This window comes from Phoxinus phoxinus, assembly GCF_949152265.1.
Source record: "Phoxinus phoxinus genome assembly, chromosome: 21".
Taxonomy (NCBI): domain Eukaryota; kingdom Metazoa; phylum Chordata; class Actinopteri; order Cypriniformes; family Leuciscidae; genus Phoxinus; species Phoxinus phoxinus.
The window spans coordinates 8,986,162-9,005,624 of NC_136896.1; the positions used below are offsets into that span (position 1 = coordinate 8,986,162).

General features: G+C 37.9%; 1 protein-coding gene across 1 annotated transcript in view; it reads left to right on the forward strand.

Annotated features, from left to right (window-relative positions):
• myo15b (myosin XVB) overlaps positions 1–19,251 on the forward strand; it is a gene marked incomplete at its 5' end in the record, with an annotated part of 30,179 nt that extends 10,928 nt beyond the window's left edge. The window contains 41 exons of the mRNA XM_079594377.1: positions 1,287–1,349; positions 1,444–1,501; positions 2,191–2,315; positions 2,472–2,567; positions 2,719–2,954; positions 3,386–3,555; positions 3,695–3,767; positions 4,082–4,255; positions 4,353–4,471; positions 4,679–4,749; positions 5,185–5,263; positions 7,245–7,340; positions 7,430–7,545; positions 7,655–7,903; positions 8,001–8,085; positions 8,175–8,285; positions 8,788–8,944; positions 9,266–9,356; positions 9,486–9,687; positions 10,979–11,094; positions 11,215–11,274; positions 11,403–11,478; positions 11,590–11,708; positions 11,799–11,914; positions 12,503–12,644; positions 12,937–13,048; positions 13,992–14,358; positions 14,468–14,516; positions 14,610–14,682; positions 14,991–15,067; positions 15,157–15,233; positions 15,754–15,884; positions 16,072–16,166; positions 16,252–16,329; positions 16,412–16,508; positions 16,585–16,733; positions 17,636–17,760; positions 17,896–18,029; positions 18,124–18,257; positions 18,347–18,484; positions 18,597–19,251. Of these exons, the coding sequence (XP_079450503.1) occupies positions 1,287–1,349; positions 1,444–1,501; positions 2,191–2,315; positions 2,472–2,567; positions 2,719–2,954; positions 3,386–3,555; positions 3,695–3,767; positions 4,082–4,255; positions 4,353–4,471; positions 4,679–4,749; positions 5,185–5,263; positions 7,245–7,340; positions 7,430–7,545; positions 7,655–7,903; positions 8,001–8,085; positions 8,175–8,285; positions 8,788–8,944; positions 9,266–9,356; positions 9,486–9,687; positions 10,979–11,094; positions 11,215–11,274; positions 11,403–11,478; positions 11,590–11,708; positions 11,799–11,914; positions 12,503–12,644; positions 12,937–13,048; positions 13,992–14,358; positions 14,468–14,516; positions 14,610–14,682; positions 14,991–15,067; positions 15,157–15,233; positions 15,754–15,884; positions 16,072–16,166; positions 16,252–16,329; positions 16,412–16,508; positions 16,585–16,733; positions 17,636–17,760; positions 17,896–18,029; positions 18,124–18,257; positions 18,347–18,484; positions 18,597–18,692 (4,932 nt within the window). The 3' untranslated portion in view covers positions 18,693–19,251. The remainder of the gene's footprint in view (positions 1–1,286; positions 1,350–1,443; positions 1,502–2,190; positions 2,316–2,471; positions 2,568–2,718; positions 2,955–3,385; positions 3,556–3,694; positions 3,768–4,081; positions 4,256–4,352; positions 4,472–4,678; positions 4,750–5,184; positions 5,264–7,244; positions 7,341–7,429; positions 7,546–7,654; positions 7,904–8,000; positions 8,086–8,174; positions 8,286–8,787; positions 8,945–9,265; positions 9,357–9,485; positions 9,688–10,978; positions 11,095–11,214; positions 11,275–11,402; positions 11,479–11,589; positions 11,709–11,798; positions 11,915–12,502; positions 12,645–12,936; positions 13,049–13,991; positions 14,359–14,467; positions 14,517–14,609; positions 14,683–14,990; positions 15,068–15,156; positions 15,234–15,753; positions 15,885–16,071; positions 16,167–16,251; positions 16,330–16,411; positions 16,509–16,584; positions 16,734–17,635; positions 17,761–17,895; positions 18,030–18,123; positions 18,258–18,346; positions 18,485–18,596) is intronic.
• Between the last annotated feature and the right edge of the window lie 212 nt (positions 19,252–19,463).

A 19,463-nucleotide genomic window follows, 5' to 3' on the forward strand; every position in this document is an offset into this window, starting at 1 on the left:
ATCATTACACCTCAAACTATTATATTCATACTCAGCATTTTGGTTTTGTTTTCAAGTACAAATATCTAAACATTCTTAAATCAAGATTAATTTACTTGAGAAGCAAAATTACATATTAAGTCTTGTTCTCTGAAAAAATCATCAAAATTAAGTGAGTTTATTCTTAAAAAATAAGAAAAATATCTGCCAGTTGGGCCAGAAAAGTAATCTTAATTCAAAGGGAAAACAAGGTTATTTTTCTGACCCCATTGGTAGATATTTGGTCTAGTTTTAAACATAAACTCAATTAATTTTTAATTCATACTTAATCTCTTAAGTTAATTTGCTTCTCAAGGACAGTGTTAATGTATCTTGACTAAGAAGAATGTTTAGATATTTGTGCTGGAAAACAAGACAAAAACCCTGAGGCTGCCGTCTACTATTTTCAATATTGTAGAATAAAAATTATTAAAACTATTAAACAACACAAATATTTTGAGATTTCTCACATTCTAGATGACTGCTCTCCACACTTTCTCAGTCTTAGTCAAGTACATCATGGGTACAAAACCTTTGACTGGTAGTGTTATATTTAAATGATCCACTAAGTTATATAACCTGTTTCTTTCAGTTCTGTTTCCTTGTTACCCACCATTGTTTTATGCAGTTTGGACTATGTCCTTCTGAGCTGTCATGCACTCTGCTGTCAAATAACTTAGTAGTATTGTTATGCATTTGGTGAGTGGTGATTGGTTTGACACGTGATCCTCATTCAGTGGGTTAAGCAGCATTGTGTGGTTATATTTTTGCTTGTCCGATAGAAGTGTATTTAAGATAAAAAGTTTCACTGGAAAAAGCAAAGCATATCTGGTTTCAACACCCCACAATATTCCCAGATGTATTCCTACAATATGTGTAAATCAGGCCTTTTTAAAAGGTAATGGAAACAATGATACACAAAACAGAAAAGTCCAATCAAACATAATGATAAAACTAAATGATAAGATAAAAAATGGGTTTGGTGACTCGTATTTCATGTAATTCTTTTGTTTGGGGAGGAGCGTGTTAAGGGATGGTCTTCCTGGGATATAAAAGGTGCCCAGCTGCTAAGAATAGTTCTGTTTACCTTTTCATACGATGCCGTGGACAGGTAATAGAATCAATGAGTGGAAAAGCTTTACAAAATAAATGTCCCGTTTTCAGTCAAGATGGAAAGAAACACTACAATGGTTAGCAACAGAATGGACAGAGGGTAACTTAATGTTAAACTTTTTTAAAAACTTTTTTTTGTATTTTGAATTTATTAGGAACGTAGTGATAGAACCAGAGTGAAGGAAGCAGCAAAACCTACATATACCTCTTCAGAGATGGTGAGAGACTCTTTTCACTTTTGTTTTCTGTAGCTTTCTGTGCTCAAAATCTCAGCACCTGGTTATAGAATAAAATTCTATATTTTTCTTAAAGGATGTGGGAATATTGGAGATCCCGGCAGAACTGTCGGCCAGATTACGCAGTGCAGCAGGTAAGGTCCTTGCTACTTGATAACCAATAAAAAGAGCTGAGATTATTGAAGTATTATTGATTCAGTTGAAGTATAATATTGCTCAGTTAAAAGTCTAAGTACCGTAATTAGTAAAAAACGCTTTAACTGTAAATAGGTTTCCATAGTTATTCGTGTAAATGTGGCTAAAACTGACTGTTGAAAAGCAACCTGTTCACAATTTTCTCAATGGCTTGACCATGTAAAACTCAGTATGTTAAACTGAACGGTGTTCAATTATTAAATCAATCAGCATCTTGTGTTCACCAAAGGTGCATTTATTTGATCAAAACGCTGCATTTTAAAATAACTCAGGAGACCTTGATAAATAAAAAGATTATTACAATTATTTGAAACAGAAATCTTTTGTAACATTATAAATGTCTTAACTGTCATTTTGATCAATTTAATACATCCTTGCTAAATAAAAGTATTAATTTCTTTTAAAAAATCTTACTGACCCACAACGGTTGAACAGTAGCCTATTTTAGACTGATCATTGACCATGTTCATATCAAGTTCACCTGTCTTAAGTACTGGATGTAATTTCACTGCATTGCTTTTTGTAAAAAACTGTGTTTTAGTGACTGCTGATCAACATAAGTAAAACCATAATGATATATTCGTATTTTATGTTTTGTTTTTTCACATTTTACAATGATGCCTTTTAGGGCGTCCCCAAGGATCAGGGGTGACTGAAGTAGCTCTGCCAAAGGTCAAAGCAGAACACAACCTCTCATTGCCCCTAGACATTGACAGACACCCTTTCTCCCAATATGCCAACACAGTCCTGAAGGTTAGCTCTTAATGTGAAGTTTCACCTGTTTAGAACTTGAAAAACATGCAAAGTTCCTTCTTAGTTTTACGGTCTACCACTTCATATACAATTGTCATAAATATTAATCTGTTTAATGAATTTGTTACATCAATTATCTGTTTTTCTCTCCATTAGGACGGATGGTGCCAACCGCAGGGTTATCCACTTCAGAAGCCTTTGACATCTCTGGACCCTGATGATGCCCGTACAGCTCTAGAAATCTATAAACTGGTCAGTACAATGTCTAAAAACATATTGACACATATAGCAATGTGTTTTGCATTAGTATTTTAAATGGATCTTTTACCACAGAAGTTCAACATAAACCTTTAACTGGGTATGAAATTTAAATGAATCCATCATAATCTATGCTCTTCCTTAGATCCTGCGTTTCACAGGCGACTCGGATCTGATTGGCTGGCAAGAGCAGATGTTGGGGAACTACATTGTGGAGAAGAGCCAAACTCGGCCCAGCATGCGAGATGAGATTCTATCCCAACTGGTCTACCTCACTTGGGAGGGGGATAAAGAGGAGAGTGTCCTGCGGGGCTGGTTGCTCCTGGCCTGCTGTCTGAGTGCCTTCACACCATCTCCTGCCCTGGAGAAACCTTTGCTCAAGTATGTCTTCAGTCATAGTGTCACAAACCCAAAATAGTGGATGATTTTTCTATTTCTATTGCTTGAAAACTCATCTCAGGGATTGGTTCGCATTCAACATAATTTAACATTCCACATTATCTACTTGTTGAGAAAATGTACTTACACTTTTAGTCCGTATTAAACTAAAATCTGCACGCTTATATTTGCTTGCATTTACAACTACATGTCTACTAAAGTAAAAAGTTATTGACTTAAATCACTGCAGACTGATACAACGTTGACATTGATTTATTATTCAAATGAACTTTTCCTAAATAAACTGGACAGATTGTCTTCATTGAAATATGATGGAATTAGAAAGTCAAATTCCATATTGATCCATAGATAAATAGTGGCAGACAGAAGTCATTTAATCAAAATGAAAAATATTGTGTTTTAATGATTGTCAGGTATGTGTCCGACCGGGGTCCAGGGGAGTACCGCTCTCTGTGCCAGCACAAGCTCCTCACATCCCTCCAGCTCCCCTATCCTGCCTGCAGGCAGCACCCCCCGAGTCAACTTGAGTGGACAGCCAATCAGAGAAAGGGAAAGATGGTGGTGGAGGTCAACACTTTCATTGGTGAGGATTGCAGTTTTTTTTGTACCTGATAACTGGAGTAACTACTGGGTTCCCTGTTGCACTAAATTATATTAAATATGTTGTAAATGTGTTGTGAGGGTATTGAGTTTATTTGATGTTTACTATTTTTGTTTTTTAGAGGAAAGGTTAACTGTGGAGGTGGAATCTTGGACCACAGGGGAACAACTGGCTTCTTGGCTTCTTAGCTACAGGTAGATAAATACGCATGTCTTTTTTTGTGGGTGAATTTTTTTTTTTTTTTTTTTTTTTACAACCAGGTCATATTTCTCCCCAAATATTTTTTTAACATAAAGAAAAAAGGCCTATTTTGTATTTTGACAGATTTGGGCACAGTAATTAAGTTTATTTAAATAGTATACCATTGTAATACATTCTAAAACGTTTAACCATGTAAAACTTTGTTTTTATATAATTAAGTTTATTGAATCAGGCTCTGTTCTTTTGATATATTGCATGTTCAGATATTGATACAACAAAATATTAATGTCATGTTTCTTTCTGTCAGAGGTCTGAATGAAGCTACAAGGGGTTGGTCTGTGTCTCTGTTGGCTGGGGAGGGCTGGACCGACCTGGCAGGCTGTGACTTTGTCATGGATCTCCTGGCTGGAGTGGAGGCTGATGTGCCCCTGGGTCACCCACCTGCTCAAACCGATTACCTGTTTAGTGACACAGGCAACAGGTACGCCTCTGTGGGACTCGAAGCTGACAGTTCAATCAAAAGAGTCTGTGAAATTATAGTTTATTCCTTCTATTAATCCATTTTCTCTTGTTGTCAGGATGGCAACCACAGACCTGGATGACTTTATACCACCTGCTCCGTCCATGCAGGCCCCTGGTCTCCCCTCCTTTGAATCATCTCCATGGGACACCTATGCACCCTCTTCCACATCCCAGGGTGAGTGTCCAACCATTACTAGGAAACAGAGAGTAAATTCTGAGTCATTGCTCTGTTACATAGCTTTGCAGAGGGACGATCAAAGAAATCAAAGTGAATGAAAGCTACAGTATGAGGGTTGGGAACTGGCTCACCCTGTAGAGTAAATAAAATGACTGTTTCACTCGGACATTATAAAGGACACTCCTGCTACAATCTTTCTTTTAGGATCTCGTGGTCGGCAGATGGATGCTTATGTTGATGATCTCTTTGATCCTGTGTTTGATCAAGGTCCCCCGGTCAGTATCGTCCAGTTCAAAAACATAAATATTATTGTGCAGTTTTTAGTCATACTGACAGCTTTTTTTTTATTTTTTATTTTTTATAGTAACTGAACAGGATTTCTATTGATTTATAATTTAAAACCTATTAAACTTCTTTTAGCACCCATTCGTTTTACAGATTATTTTCAGTGATTTATTTATAGATTTAAAATAGGATAAATGTGAGGGATGAAAGCTCAAACTCATGTCACCTGCATAAGCACAGTAGCTCAACCTGTCAGAGCACATGTGTTTACCACTAGGCTACATAAATATATTATTCATTAAGCCAGCGAAGATTGCATAACTTTGGCACTTATTAACTCTGAGATCTTCTTGTATTGCCTTTTATCTTTGAGGGCTGGCCTGATTACTTATTATCTGCATTTTTATTGTTTTTTTTATTGATAGGACTTTGAACGGATGGCAATGCTGAATCGCAGAATGAGAGGAGGAGGAGGTATGATGCCCAGCATGTACACCGGAGCAGGTACAGTTTGTATGCATTTCATTTGTGTGTAGTGATCGACTGATAGTCATGCTGATATTTAGATAGCAGTGTTATTAATGCTGGTGAAGGTAAAACTATTTAAAGTTAAGATTGCGGAATTTACAATATTACACAATTTATTTACATATTTTTAAAATATAAATATAATTATGATTTAAATATGTATATGTCACAGTCACGCTTAGTTTTGGTTTCGTTTTCTATCAGTCCGTTTTATCACCTGTTTGCCTGTGTTCCTTTGTTGTCCTTTACCCACCATAATCAGTAACCATGGATATTAATTTAATCATCACAGCTGTTCACGATGTGTATTTAAGTTCCTCACCTTCACTCATTCTTGGTCCGGTACTGTTCGTGCATGGCACACTGTTTTAAGTTGTTGGCTTATGTTTAATAAAGACTGTCGTTATTTGTACCTTATTCTTCATCATTGGACTCAAACCGTTACAGAATACCGGAACAAAAAAGGATTATGGCTCAAGTCAAACAATTTATTGGCCTTGCCCATGCTGGGCTTCCATTGTTTGAATTTACACTTCGCTTTTGCCAGATCGCCGAACAAACAGATTTTGATGATGAGACTTTAAAGTCTCTTTTCTGGATAAAACTGATAAACCAATTAAACTGACTAACATGGAGAGAATCAGTTTTCTGGTGTCTGTGTGCCTACCCTGAACTGATAACATCTGGTACAGCCACTGCATCACCCAAAGCTCACCTCACAGCCAAGCCCAGAGCCCAACCACCCACCCCCCACCCTCCACGCAGCACACGGATTACAAGCCAGAGCCCACCGCAGACGGGGAGCTTACGCCTGCCAGTTTCCCTGAGCCAGAGCCAATGCCAGCTAAGGAGCCTGAGCCTGCAGCCACGTCCGCCCCGGAGCCTGAGCTCAAAAGTAAGTCTGACCAGGTGTGTGAGCACTGAGCAGGCAACATCCGTGACAGAGGGGACATTAATGGAGCTGGACACTAACGAGTGCTTGATGGACTGGGAAATGAAAGTAATGCTTCCCACCCTGCCCTGCCATGCACTTTCTGAACCTTAATCATCGCCACTGGTTCTGCCCAGCATAATGCCTGTTTCATCAGCATTAATAATGCCAGTTTTCGTCGCTGAAACCACCCAGCCTCCCTCTCCCACCTCCACTGCATTATTCAGCAAGTCCGTCAGCCCAGCCTCCGCTGGTTCCCTTCAGCCCATAGACTTCTCCCCTAACACCATGCCGTTATGTGGTTAAGCCTTAGGTCTTTCGGTCATCACCTTCGTCCGGCTCTGCCTCCAGCCGCTGATCCTGTCACTTCATCTCAGTCCGTCGACCTGTTGTCTCCACTTTTGCTCCTCCCTCCCTCAGCTCCACCACAGACCATCTATGCTCTGTCTCTCCACCCCTTTGGCTTTAGCGGGCTCCGCTTCCCTCCGCCAAATGACTTGGTCCTCAGTTGCACCAGCTCCGACTCAGTCCTCAGGCACTCTGGCTCCACTTCGGACACTCATTGCTGTGGTTACGCATCGGCCTCCTGGACCATCAGTGTCGGCCGTCCCCATCTGCTTTCCGTCTGCGCCCTGGACTCCACTTCCTGTGGCTTCATCTCTGTTAATCCTCCCCTGGGTGTCATCAGCTATAGCTCCACCATGGCTCCTCCCCCCATTGATTCCACCGTGGGCTATCGTCCTGGATGTGCTTTGGACCACGACCTGGCCAGTCCTCTTATCCTCACCTCCCTGGCTCCTCCCACCATCATTGCCACCCTGGTTCCTTCCACCGGGGCTTTGTCTTTCACCAGTCCTTCGTCCGCCTCCTGAACTGCCTCCCTGGTTCCTTCCAAACTAAAAATAAACCTAAATAAAATTCTGAAATTGTGCCCTATCAACTATCCAATGAAAAAAATATTTATTTTGGCACTTAGTATTTATTTTGTAGCTGTAAAGTTTAACCGCCCTGTTACCCATCATTTAGGAATGCCAATGAATCCTGCCATGGCTGGCTATGCCGCCGCTCCAATGATGCCAAACATGATGCATGCTACCATGCCTATGATGCAGCACATGCCACGTAAGCATCCCTGTTGCTCATATTGTGCTTCTCTAATAGCATGATCTGTTAAATGTTTACCCTCTTCCTACTGCTTGTTTTGGACTTAGCTATGATGATGCCAACTGCCATGCCACAAGCCATGCCTGCCCCCGCACCGGCAATCAATACACAGCAAATGGCTGATCAACAGCAGGCCTTTATCAATCAACAGGCTCAGCTTCTAGTGAGTTCACCTCAAAAAACTAATTTATATATATATATATAAAACATTATAATGATTTTCCATATCACATCACTGTTTTGGACCTAAAAAAGTAATTTTTCCCCTACAGGCTCAGCAGATGACCATGCAGGCAATGACACTGTCCCAGAAACAACAGCAGGAAGAGATGCGAAAACGTGAGAAGGAGTCACAGAGAAAGTCACCACGCCAGCGACGGCGCTCTCCACCACGTGCACGTTCACCTTCACGCTCACGTTCACCCTCACCCAAACCCCGAAGCCGCCCCAAGGCAGAAAGAGCCATCCCTCAGACTGCGAAAAAAGCCCCAGAGCCCCATCCAAAGCCCCGCAGCCCTGAGGTAAAGGAACGGTTTTGACCAGTGCCTGTGTTTACTATTACTGTATAGTATAGTAATTAAATGCTTCAGTTTCTTGCTTTTTATTGCTTTCTTTAAGGCTCAGCCTAAAACAGATGTGGATCCTAAGGCCCCGGAAGATCAAGGGTCCTTTCAAAATAAGAGGGATTTTTTTCAAAAGATTGGTGAGTCGACACTGTTAAATCAAAATCGTTAAAATGCCTAAAATAAGTAGCAAAATTGCATTAAGAGATAAGATCTTTATGCATCTCAGGTACGTCAGAAGCACGCCCAAAATCTGCGCCAAAGGTTGCTAAGCCACTGATATACGCCACTCCACCAGCGGTGTCCCAACCCAAATCACCTCCTCCAGTAAAGACTGAAGGTCGATATTTGTTTTCTGCTTTTTTCTTTTCCTTTCCATCCACAATACCTTGAACAAGTGATTCATTCTTTATTTAAATTTGTAAATATTTGTAATATATAAATATATACTATGGAAGAACAAATTTAACCCTATAAAAATGAGGTTGTTACAATTTTTACAGATGTTACTGTTTTTGTTAATAAAATAAAAAAATCTGCACCCTAACTCAAGCTACTGTCAAATGTGCATTTCTAAGAGACAAAAGATGAAAATGTTATTTTGTGAAATTTCCACCTGTTTGAAAAGTGTCTTGTTCTGATGATGAAACCACAATTAACTGTATGGTTTCTGCGACTTTAACTCAGGAGCAAAAATCTCCCTTTAAACTTGAAATATAGTTTTGACTTTATCGTGATAATTATTGATATCGACTGATATGAAAAAAAAAATTCGTGATCATTTTTTATAGCCATCATCTACAATTATGTATCTGGAAGCTCATAAATTCTTCTTCACACAGTGAAACCATTTCCAGAACCTCCTAAAAATCAAGAACCTGAACCAGAATCTCCAGAACCCACATCTCCTAAACCAGAACCCACCAGCAAGATTAGAGAGATCATTAAGCTGTACCAGAATCGGCCCACTCCAGAACCTAAAGCCTTCGAGCCTGTCAGGTGGGCCAAGAATTGACTCTAATTACTTGCCTTATTCATGTTCCTTGTCACATTATTATGAAGCAATAACTTGCTCCACCTAGAGACCACTCTTCAGAATCTAATCAATTCCCAATGGATAAAATCCTGCCCTAATTTTTTTATCATGTGTCCCGTTTCTCTCTAAAATATGTTGCATTACAGAAGCATCATGGGCTGCAAATTGTGGTTCACATTGATTTAACTTTTACTGAAAACTTTCATAATATTGTGTTGCTTTGATCACTTGGAGTAATTCACGGACTGTAAGAGGTGGAATAATGTTAACTTTGATCTTCACAGGGTTCCAGCCAAGCACTTTGTAAAGAAAAATGATCCCAAAGAAGAGGCCCTGGCCATTCTCAAATCTCAGGGACCTGTCTCTAAACAGAAGGTAGATGATACTGACAAGTGGCAAGCCATAATGCTGTGATTTGTCTTTAATTTCTAACCTTTTTGAGCTTGAGTTCAGTGTCAAGGATGTAGAAGTTCACCATGAATCATTTATGCATTCATGCTGTAGAAACAGTGGAAAGAGATGCCTCCTCCGGCCCCTGAGTCCCTTGGCCCTCGTCCTATCTCCAATGAAATGAAACAGAAGCAGCTTTCACTAGCTGATCTCTTCGGCTCGCAGCGCTCGCTGGCTCTGCCTCGAGTTCGTGACACCATCCCTCCTCCACCTCCCAGCATCCCTGACCCGCCACCGACGCCTGCACCTGAACTTAGTAAGTGATGTCACATATTATTTATGGATCATTCCTAATATATTAATCAAATATATATATATATATATATATATATATAAATGAAATATATGGACTGCATTTATATAGCGCAGACCCATGGCCACCAAAGCGCTTTACATATTGCCTCACATTCACCGATTCATACACCAACGGCGGTGTCAGCCATGCAAGGAGCGGCTGGGGTTAGGTGTCTTGCTCATGGACACCTTAACAGGTGGTCAGGTGGAACTGGGGATAGAACCACCAACCTTCTGGTTTGTAGACAACCTACATGAACCACTGAGCCACTGCCGCCCCGAGTTCTTGTTATATTTATTTATGAAAATAAAAACTATTAATTTATTAAGAATTTAAGAACATTTATGTTTTTTCTTCATTATTTCCTTTCTGTATTTGAAATATTCCAGGTGTTGAGATGGAAACCTTCATGCTTTGTACTTTGTTAAAGAAATTTTAAACATAGATTAAGAAATATTCCAGGTGTTTCTTTTCCTTTGTCTAATTGAAACATTACAGGTGCTGGGAAAACTGTACATTTATTAAGAATTTTAAAAAGTGTTATTAAGAAATAATCTAGATAGTTTTCCTTTTTTTCTTTTCTGCAGTCAAAATATTCCGTGTGTTGATAAATTAGTGATTTATTAAGTATTTAAGAAAATGTAATAAACATATTCCAGGTCTTTCTTCAATCGAAACCTTTTAACTAAATGTGTTTTCTTTCCAAAAGGCTAAATTTATCTTTGCATCCTGTTAATCTTTTGTAAAATACTCTGGTGTACACTTTCATAGAAATACTTTAATTTGCAACAAGCATATTCATATTCATATTTTCAGAAGCCACTGCGCATCAGGAATGAACTATATGCAAATTTGAGGCAAGCTATGCAAATGTTAAGGTAAATCGAACACATTTGCCAATATACGGGCAAGCAGGACGAGCCCGAGAGCTGTGGGAATGATGTGAGGCCGGTAGCGCGAGTGTTAATTAGCGTCACACCTTCTTCGAGTTCTCACGGAGGACCTCCAGGAGCATAAAAGGAGGAACGACTACAGTGAAGAAGGAGAGCGGACCGGGACTGGAACATTTATGTTGTGGTTTTATTATGTTTTTATGCGGCAGTTGTCCATGAGGGGCTGACGCTTTACTTTCTTTTTGACTTTGTTTATCTTTGGATTAAAGTTTGTTTACCCGCCTCCTTCTTCCCTGAACAACTAACCTTGTTACAATAATCTTATGTACTAATTTCTCACTCTCTTTGTGTTTCTAAAGATCAGTTCAGCCAGATGGCAGAGGAGGAGAGCGTTCGCTCCCAATTGCACAGTTTATCTGCCAGCGTCTACTTCTCCTACCCCAGTATGCCTGCCAAACTCTTCCTGCGCAAGGAGGTATTTAAGTCAAGACTGTTTTATGTGACTTTGCATGACTGATGGCCTCCTAAACAGTTACCACAGCTGTTTCAGCCCTACTTATGTGTATTCATTTTATTTGTGCTGTCTTGTACGCAGCTATTTTATCCCAGAGAAAAATTCAACCACCCATACATCCTGAATTTACTCTGCGAGCAGGTCAGCAAACATTTGCAATACCAATGTTGTGTATAGAATTAAAAGTTTCAAAATGTAAGATATTTTATACTATTTACTTTACATTAAATTCTGGGCCACACAGTATCCACTGTTTTTGTGAACTGCAGATCATGCGAGACACTTACTCAGATTCTTGTCTGAGGATTTCACGGGAGGAGCGGCGTAAAATGAAAGACCTGTTCGGTATGTCAGATGCATAGTATTAAAGCCATACCAGTCTAATAATAATTCAGATAAGCTATTATGAATAACTGAACATGGTTCATTAGTGTTTCTTTCTTTCTTTATCACCAGCGAGCTTCCATATAGGAAGCAGTATCAGTTCTCTAGATGATGATGCCATGAAGAAAAGAATTGTCATGGCAGCAAGAGACAACTGGTCTAATTACTTTTCACGTCTCTTTAATGTGAAGGTGAAATACATTGGTTATTTTTTTTACATAGATATGCAAACAGAAATTTGTTAAGCAGTCTGAAATATTTTTGCATGTGTGCTTTAACAGCTGGGGAATGGAGATGCACATGTTCTGGGAGTGTCTCATCGAGGAATCAGACTGCTGAAGGTGGCCAGAGCTTCAGGCATAAATCCCAAACACCTCAAACTGCTCAACAGCTACAGGTACAGAACATATGAGGAGATGGAAATGTCCTCAAATCATTCCTCAGATTATTTATTTACGCTATTGTTCAAAATTTTGGGGTCTGTGCGTTTTTGGAATGTGAAAGAAGTCTCTTATGCTCACTAAGGCTGCATTTATTTGATCAAAAATACAGTAAAAAGTGTAATATTGTGAAATATTATTACAATTTAAAATAACTGTTTTCTATTATTTTACTATATTTAAAATTTTTATTTTTACCTGTGATGGAAAAATGTTCAGCATCATTACGCCAGTCTTCACTGTTACATGATCCTTCAGAAATCATTATAATATGTTGATTTGGTGCTCAAGAAACATTTAGTTTTATTAACAATGAAAATAGTTGATGTGGCTTAATCTTTTTGTGGAAACCATGATACATTGTGATACATCTTTGATAAATAAAAAGTTCAAAAGAACAGCTTTAACAGAATAAGCATGTAAGCGTATAAATCTCTTTACTGTCACTTTTGATCAATTCAATGTGTTCTTGATGAATACAATTATTCATTTCTTACTGACCCCAAGTGTTGCAGTTTATGTAATCATATGATGTTCCTGTTCAGTTACTCACAGATGTTGTCGGTGCAGCAGCGAGAGGCTGGAAAAGTTGTGATCACTTTGAGTGATGAAGAATTGGAACTTCACTCCCAACAGGCTCCACAGATCGCTGCTGTGATCCGTCTCTTCCTCATGGAGCTGATTAAGGTGCTCAGTTAGTCATACTAGCCTCAACACCAATGTAGCTTTAGTTTTTCACTTAAAGTCAACATAAAATCAAAATGGAATTTTCACAAGCATAAAAGGTCCATCATCTATTGTCAAGGTCCATATATAAAGCACAACCAAGCAACTTTCGTGAACCTGTTGTGAGTCCTGAGTGGGGAAATCTTTCGCTCTCACACAAAATTTTAGATCATGTGGATTCCTATTAAGGTCGCCTGTGAACATTTATTTTCTCTGCTATCTTGAATAAAGTTCTCTGATTCTCCATTTGCAGAACTCAGACTATGTGATCGCTGTGAAGAGCTATGTAACAGATGACAGGAGCTTGCTGAGCTTTCACAGAGGCGATGTCATCAAACTGTTAACCATGGACGGACTCAATGATGGTGAGAAGAGAACATGAGAAAACCATTTGGGATCATGGATCTCCATAAGCCTTTCCTTTAAACTACTGTGTGTCATTTCTACTCCGTTAGCGACACCAAAAAGATTAGCAAAAACATAATAGTTTTAAAACAGATTTCCCTGACTTACATTTTTTAGTAAAACATATAATCCCAGCCCAAACTCATATCATTGGTTGAGCCAAAACTTTTTCTAATTTGTTAACACACTAAAGATACAATCAGATTCAAGTTGAATTTGTTAATATTAAAGCACTGTGAACTAACATGAAAAAGCAATGAACAGCTGTATTTTTAACTAAAGTTAACAAAGATTAACAAATACTGTTACTAATGTATTGCTCATGGTTAGTTCATAAAATTAACAAATGAGACCTTATTGTAAAGTGTTACCAATGTATATATCTCAGCTAACAGGGAAAGCTCTTAGAACTTTGGCTAACGTTCTGGCTTGCTTCTCTATGAATAAATGTTCTTCCAGTAATGTTAATAAAACATTCATTCAAAGTTATCTGATCTTTAATAACGGTATCAAAACATTAGCACAACATTTTTATTTATACATCATTCATGGAATGTTTTTATGAATCATTTTACTTGGACGTTTGTCTAAATGTTTTTAAACGTTACTACCCAAATGGTTCAGAGAACATTCAAAATCAATCATAATACTTTTTCATAATACTTTTTCTAAAATTATCAAATAGAGAAAACATGACCTTTATATTTTCTCTAACGTTCAAATAACCAAGAATTTTTTTTTTTAAAAACTGGACTTCTAAGTTCTAAGAATGTAATGAGAACGTTTACAAAATGTTTGTAGAACACATTTTTGTTAGCTTGGATATTGAATATCAATTGTGTGTAAATGATTGATTAAGTTGTACAGCATAAAGCATAAAAGGTGTTTTTTGTTTTTTTGCAGGATGGATGTTTGGTTCCAGTGGGGGCCGTTCTGGACTCTTCCCGTTGGACGTCACTCAGCCTTGTGCCCCACCAGACTACCACAGCAACAACATGGAGCGGCAGCTTGAACGAAAAAAGAGTATGAGACTCTCCGGCTCTTCCCCCAACGTACCTGCCAATGGCCCCGTCACCAACATTCCCGTCAATGGCACTGTGACCAACGTATCTGCCAATGACTCCGTCTCCAACATCCCTGTTGCCCGCTCCGTGGCAGCCAGCAGTGATTACAGTGTGGAGGAGGCATCCCTCCACAGATCTGAATCAGAACGTCGGCATTATATCATGACTGAGTTTGCTAGAAAGTTCTTCACAGATTCTATCGGCAGGTAAAGACCTCTGGTAATCAAACTTCAGATGAACAAAAGACGAAATTATCCATAAAATGTTTTTTCATCAAACTCCACTGAACACTGATCTGTTTCTCTCTTTTCTCAGACCAAACATAAAAGACAAAAATCTAAATGAGATGGTGGGATACACTCCAGTACGTATGCATCTCTTAGTCTCTTACTCTGTATATGCTGGTATTTTATGAGTTTGTTTGATTCTTTTTGTTTGCTGTGTTTTCTGTTATTAGAATCCCATTCAGGAATCACTGATCCTTTTCTCAGACAATGATCTCAATCGTCTGGGTTCCCAAAACTTCGTATGTAAGTGAACAAATGTTATCACAGACATAATGTAAACTGACCCATTATAACAGCGTACATTTAGTCAAAGTCAGTGGGTCTCCTAAAGTACCCCAAAGTGCAAAGGGGTCTTGTATCACCCTTTAGAGGTTTATTTTTTTTGCGATAGTGACCGACTAACTGTGCATTATCCCACTTTTTACATTTTGTTGTCGTTATACTAAAATATTTGATCGCAGATTGACCATTCAGAATAATGTATAATAAAGACTATAAAGCAATTCAAGTAATAAAGAGAACACGTATTTGACCCAACGATCTCTTTGTAGTTTTGATGCAGTTTATGTTGGATCAGCCTATGAAGAAAAATCAGACAGAGAGTGACTGTGTTAACTTCATTTTGCAGGTGAGCTTTCCCTCCAAATGTAGATCATATTCGTTTGAGAGGTATTGTGAATTTGTACATCTGTAACATGACAACTTGTTTTGGTTTAGCTGGGAAAAGAGAAGGAGTTCCTCAGGGATGAGATCTACTGTCAGGTCATCAAGCAGACCACCAAACACCCAGTCAAGTGAGTGATATTGTGTGTACACTGTCGTTCAAACGTTTGTGAGTAGTTGTCATTTTTAAAAAAATGTATACTTGCAAGGACATTATTAAATTAATCAAAAGTGACAGTAAAGACATTTATAGTGTTACAAAAGGTTTCTACTTAACTTTTTAAATAAATGCTTTCTGTTAATTAATGAATCCTGAAAACTTTATCACAGTTTTCACATAAACTATTTAGCAAATGTTTTCAACATTTATAATAAAATTAAGTTATGTTTCTTGAGCACCACATCAGCATTTAAGAATGATTTCTGAAAGATCATGTGATACTGAAGACTGGAGTAATGATGCTAAAAAAACGCAGCTTTTCCATCACAGGAATAAATTATATTTTTAAATATAAATATAGAAAACACAATTGTAATAATATTATATTTCACAATGTTGGTAGGCATAAGGAGACTTCTTTTTAAGAACATTAAAACATCTTACCGACCCTAAAGATTTGAATAGTAGTACATTGTTTTCTGATTTTGTAGGGAGAACTGCACCCGTGGCTGGCGTTTGTTCAGTCTGGTGACTGGATTCTTCCCCTGTTCCAACACTCTCCTTTCGTATTGCACCCGGCACCTGGAGACCATCATTCAGGATGCCAACCACCCTTTTCAAGGTACGGTATCCACTTCTAACATCTTATTCTGTATTTATAGTGCAAACTTGCTTTATATTGGACCCCACCAACATGAGACAAGTTTACGTCACGTGGATTTTGCTATACAATCTGATTAGAAAGTCATTTAAACATGTTTATGTACAAAAAATAGCTGTGATTGTGTGCATATAATATTTGTATATAGAACTGGCAAATGTGTGTGCAAAGAATCTCAGACGATCACTCGGTTTTGGAGGACGCAGGCACATCCCTGCACATTCAGAGATAGAGGCCATTTTGGTAAGTGAAGACAGTGAAATGTTGAGCAGAGAATGTCAAGGTGTGTGAAATTGTTTCTTTACCATAATATCTAAATCACATGCAGGCTGGGAGGAGCTCTCGTCGGCTGCCCATCATGCTGCCTGATGGAACCGAATTTCCCTGCAAGATTCACAGCTTTATTGTAAGTGAAACCCCCTCTTTCCATTTGTATTATTTTAAGATTATGTGTTGTCTACATGTGGCGCTATTATGCTTTTCTATAGGTTGCATTTGAGGTGGTACAAGACTTTTGCGCTGAGATGGGTGTCATAAATACAGCAGAAGTGAAGGAATTTTCCATCTATGCTACTAAAAAAGGGGGTAAGATGACACTCTTATGCACACATAATTCAGTTTATGCTTACATACTGTTCTCACAATTAATCACTCTCTTTAGGTGATGTGTCACGCCCAATTCACTCCGATGAGTATCTATTTGACTTCCTGGTGGATGATGGCTCGATCTCCCTCTCCTTTAATCGAATGATCTGGAAACAGCCACTCCAGTTCAGCAATGATCTTTACCTGGGGTTCCACTACCAGCTGGTACAAAGTCTCTTTTGAATTAATTTTTACGTGAAACATTATGGTTTTCCTGTTTTACATTAATGAATATTCAAGATTCCAAAAGATAATAAATACAGAATGTACCTGTCAAAAGTTTGGAAACATTTTTATTTTTAAATGTTTTTGAAAGAAGTCTCGTATGCTCATCAAGGCTGAATTTATTGAATAAAAAAAACAGTAAAAACAGTCATATCAATATGAAATATTTTAATATTAGTTTTCTATATTTATACATTTTGATAAATTTATACCTGTAATGGCAAAGCTGAATTATCAAGAACATTACTCCAGTCTTCACATTATCCTTCAGAAATCATTTTAATATGCTGATTTGCTGCTCAAGAAACATTTATTGTTATTATTATCAATGTTGAAAACAGTTTTCGCTGATTAACATTTTTGTGGGAACAACGATACCATTCAAACATTTGTGGTAAGATAAAAAAAAGTATACTTTATTAATCAAGGATGCATTACATTGACCAAAAGTGACAGTGAAGACATTTGTAATGTTCCAGAAGGTTTCCATTTATTAAATGCTTTAATAAATGTAAATAAATGCTGTTCATTAAACTTTCTATTCATCAAAGAGTCCTAAAAAAAGAATCACAATTTCCGCAGTTTTCAACGTTGATAATAATAATAAAAAATGTTTCTTGTGCACCAAATCAGCGTATTATCAATGATCATGTGACTGAAGACTAGAGTAATGGCTGCTGAAAATTCAGCTTTGCCAACACAGGAATATAAATCACATTTTAAAAGTTCACAATATTACTGTTTTTACTGTACTTTAGATAACATAAATGAAACCTAAGTTCAAATATATCTCATTATCATGTTTAATGGATGCCGGTCATACTCGTATGTATGTTTTTCAGTTTGTGACTAATTACCTGCAAGGGAGGCTGTTGCTGCCCATGAACAGCTCTACAATCTACCAGCAGGTGGCAGAGATGACCGCTCTCCAACACCTTGCGCTTGGACTGACTGATCTACCAACCAAGTAATTTTATATATCTCAAGCGATGTGATGTATTATACCTAAAATTATTAATGAAACTGACTCAAATCATTGTTTTAAATCTGACACTCTTGACACATATTTATTGGTAAACAATATTCAATGTTCAAACATCAGCGCTGAGGTAAAGCAGTACCTTCCCCGGAAGGATGGGCTCAACTCCAGTGATGAAAGGCTTCTTGCTACTACACGGGCACAATTTTCTACCTTAGGCCCCCTCAGCCCTCTTGATGCCAAAGCTCGCTTTATCAGTAAGTGAGCAAACCTGTCTAAATGTTCCCATTCCATTTACTGATTTTACATCTGTGTTTTATATTTTCCAAACAAACTCTTTTAACTTTCCAGAAAGTGTCAGTTCGCTGCCTTTCTTTGGATTTGATATATTCACTGCTCAGAAAGTAAGTCATCCCAGCTGCCCCTCTCCCTCGCTGGTCGCTGTCAACCATGAAGTTATCACGATCCTTGATCCCAAATCACAGGTATCTGACACTCAGTATTCCTATGCTTTGATCATCATTGTGTGTTTTAACCATGCTCGACAATGACTAAACTATCACAAACTCCACAGAACGCATGTTTGACAGTGTCTCTAGAGGATGTGCAGTCCTTGCGCTCAATCCGTCCCAAAAAAGACAAGCTGCAATCAGTTGAGGTCAGCTTTAGTGGCCAAACTCAACCCAGGACTCTCAGCTTCAGTCTTAAGCAGGTACGCATGTAGATAAAATGTCATGGATATGTATACATGTTGTCATTTTCAAAGAGCTGAAAGTTTTTAATTAATGAGATTGCTATTGTTTTTGATCTCTCATTATTACCAGGCAAAAGAACTATGCCATACCATTGCTGTGATTATGGAAGAGGTGGTGAAACCCCCCTACAGCAGCATGTCCAGTCGGACCGGAACCCCATTTTAAACAACCGACAAATGCAAACATCACCTAATATCTCATGACTTACCCTGAGTTCAAATATGTATCCTGCCATAAATCATTATAGACATTATATTTCATAAACATGTAGAAAAGTTTACATAAAATCAAGGCTAATTCTTACCAAGTGTTTAATTCATTATATCCAGGGTTCTCAACAAGGGATCTGTAAAATACTATGGGTTTGCAGCGATGTATACAGCATAAATACATTGTTGGAATGAAAATTGGAATGAACATTAATCATTTGATAAGCATTATTTAATGTAGTAATGTGTTTTTTGTTTTGTTTTTTTAATTTAGTATCATTAAGAATTTATACCAGCAAGTGATTTGTGATTATATTTATTATGAGTCTGACCTCTTTTGTATATGTGTTAAAATCATGTTTAATTATTTGCGTCCAAATAAAAGAAAATGTATTAGTGAGTATATAAATGAATCTATTTAAACTAAGTGTAAAATATCTTTTGAAGTGTATTTTTCATTCTTTTTCAATAAAAATCACTGATATCTATCCTCTTCAGAAAACCGAGAAACATTCCATTTGTGTGCAGATACACATTTAAAGAGCACTATTTATCAATATACATTTATTATAAACCACACATGACATTTAAGATTTGATATTCAAACGTCAAACAGAGGCTCCGCCCTTTGAGTCAGAACGCGGCAAGCCACTGCAAAGCCAATAGGTGGAGCTTGACGTCTAGTTCCCCCTCGGTGGATTTAATGGGTGGAACTAAATGGTTCAAC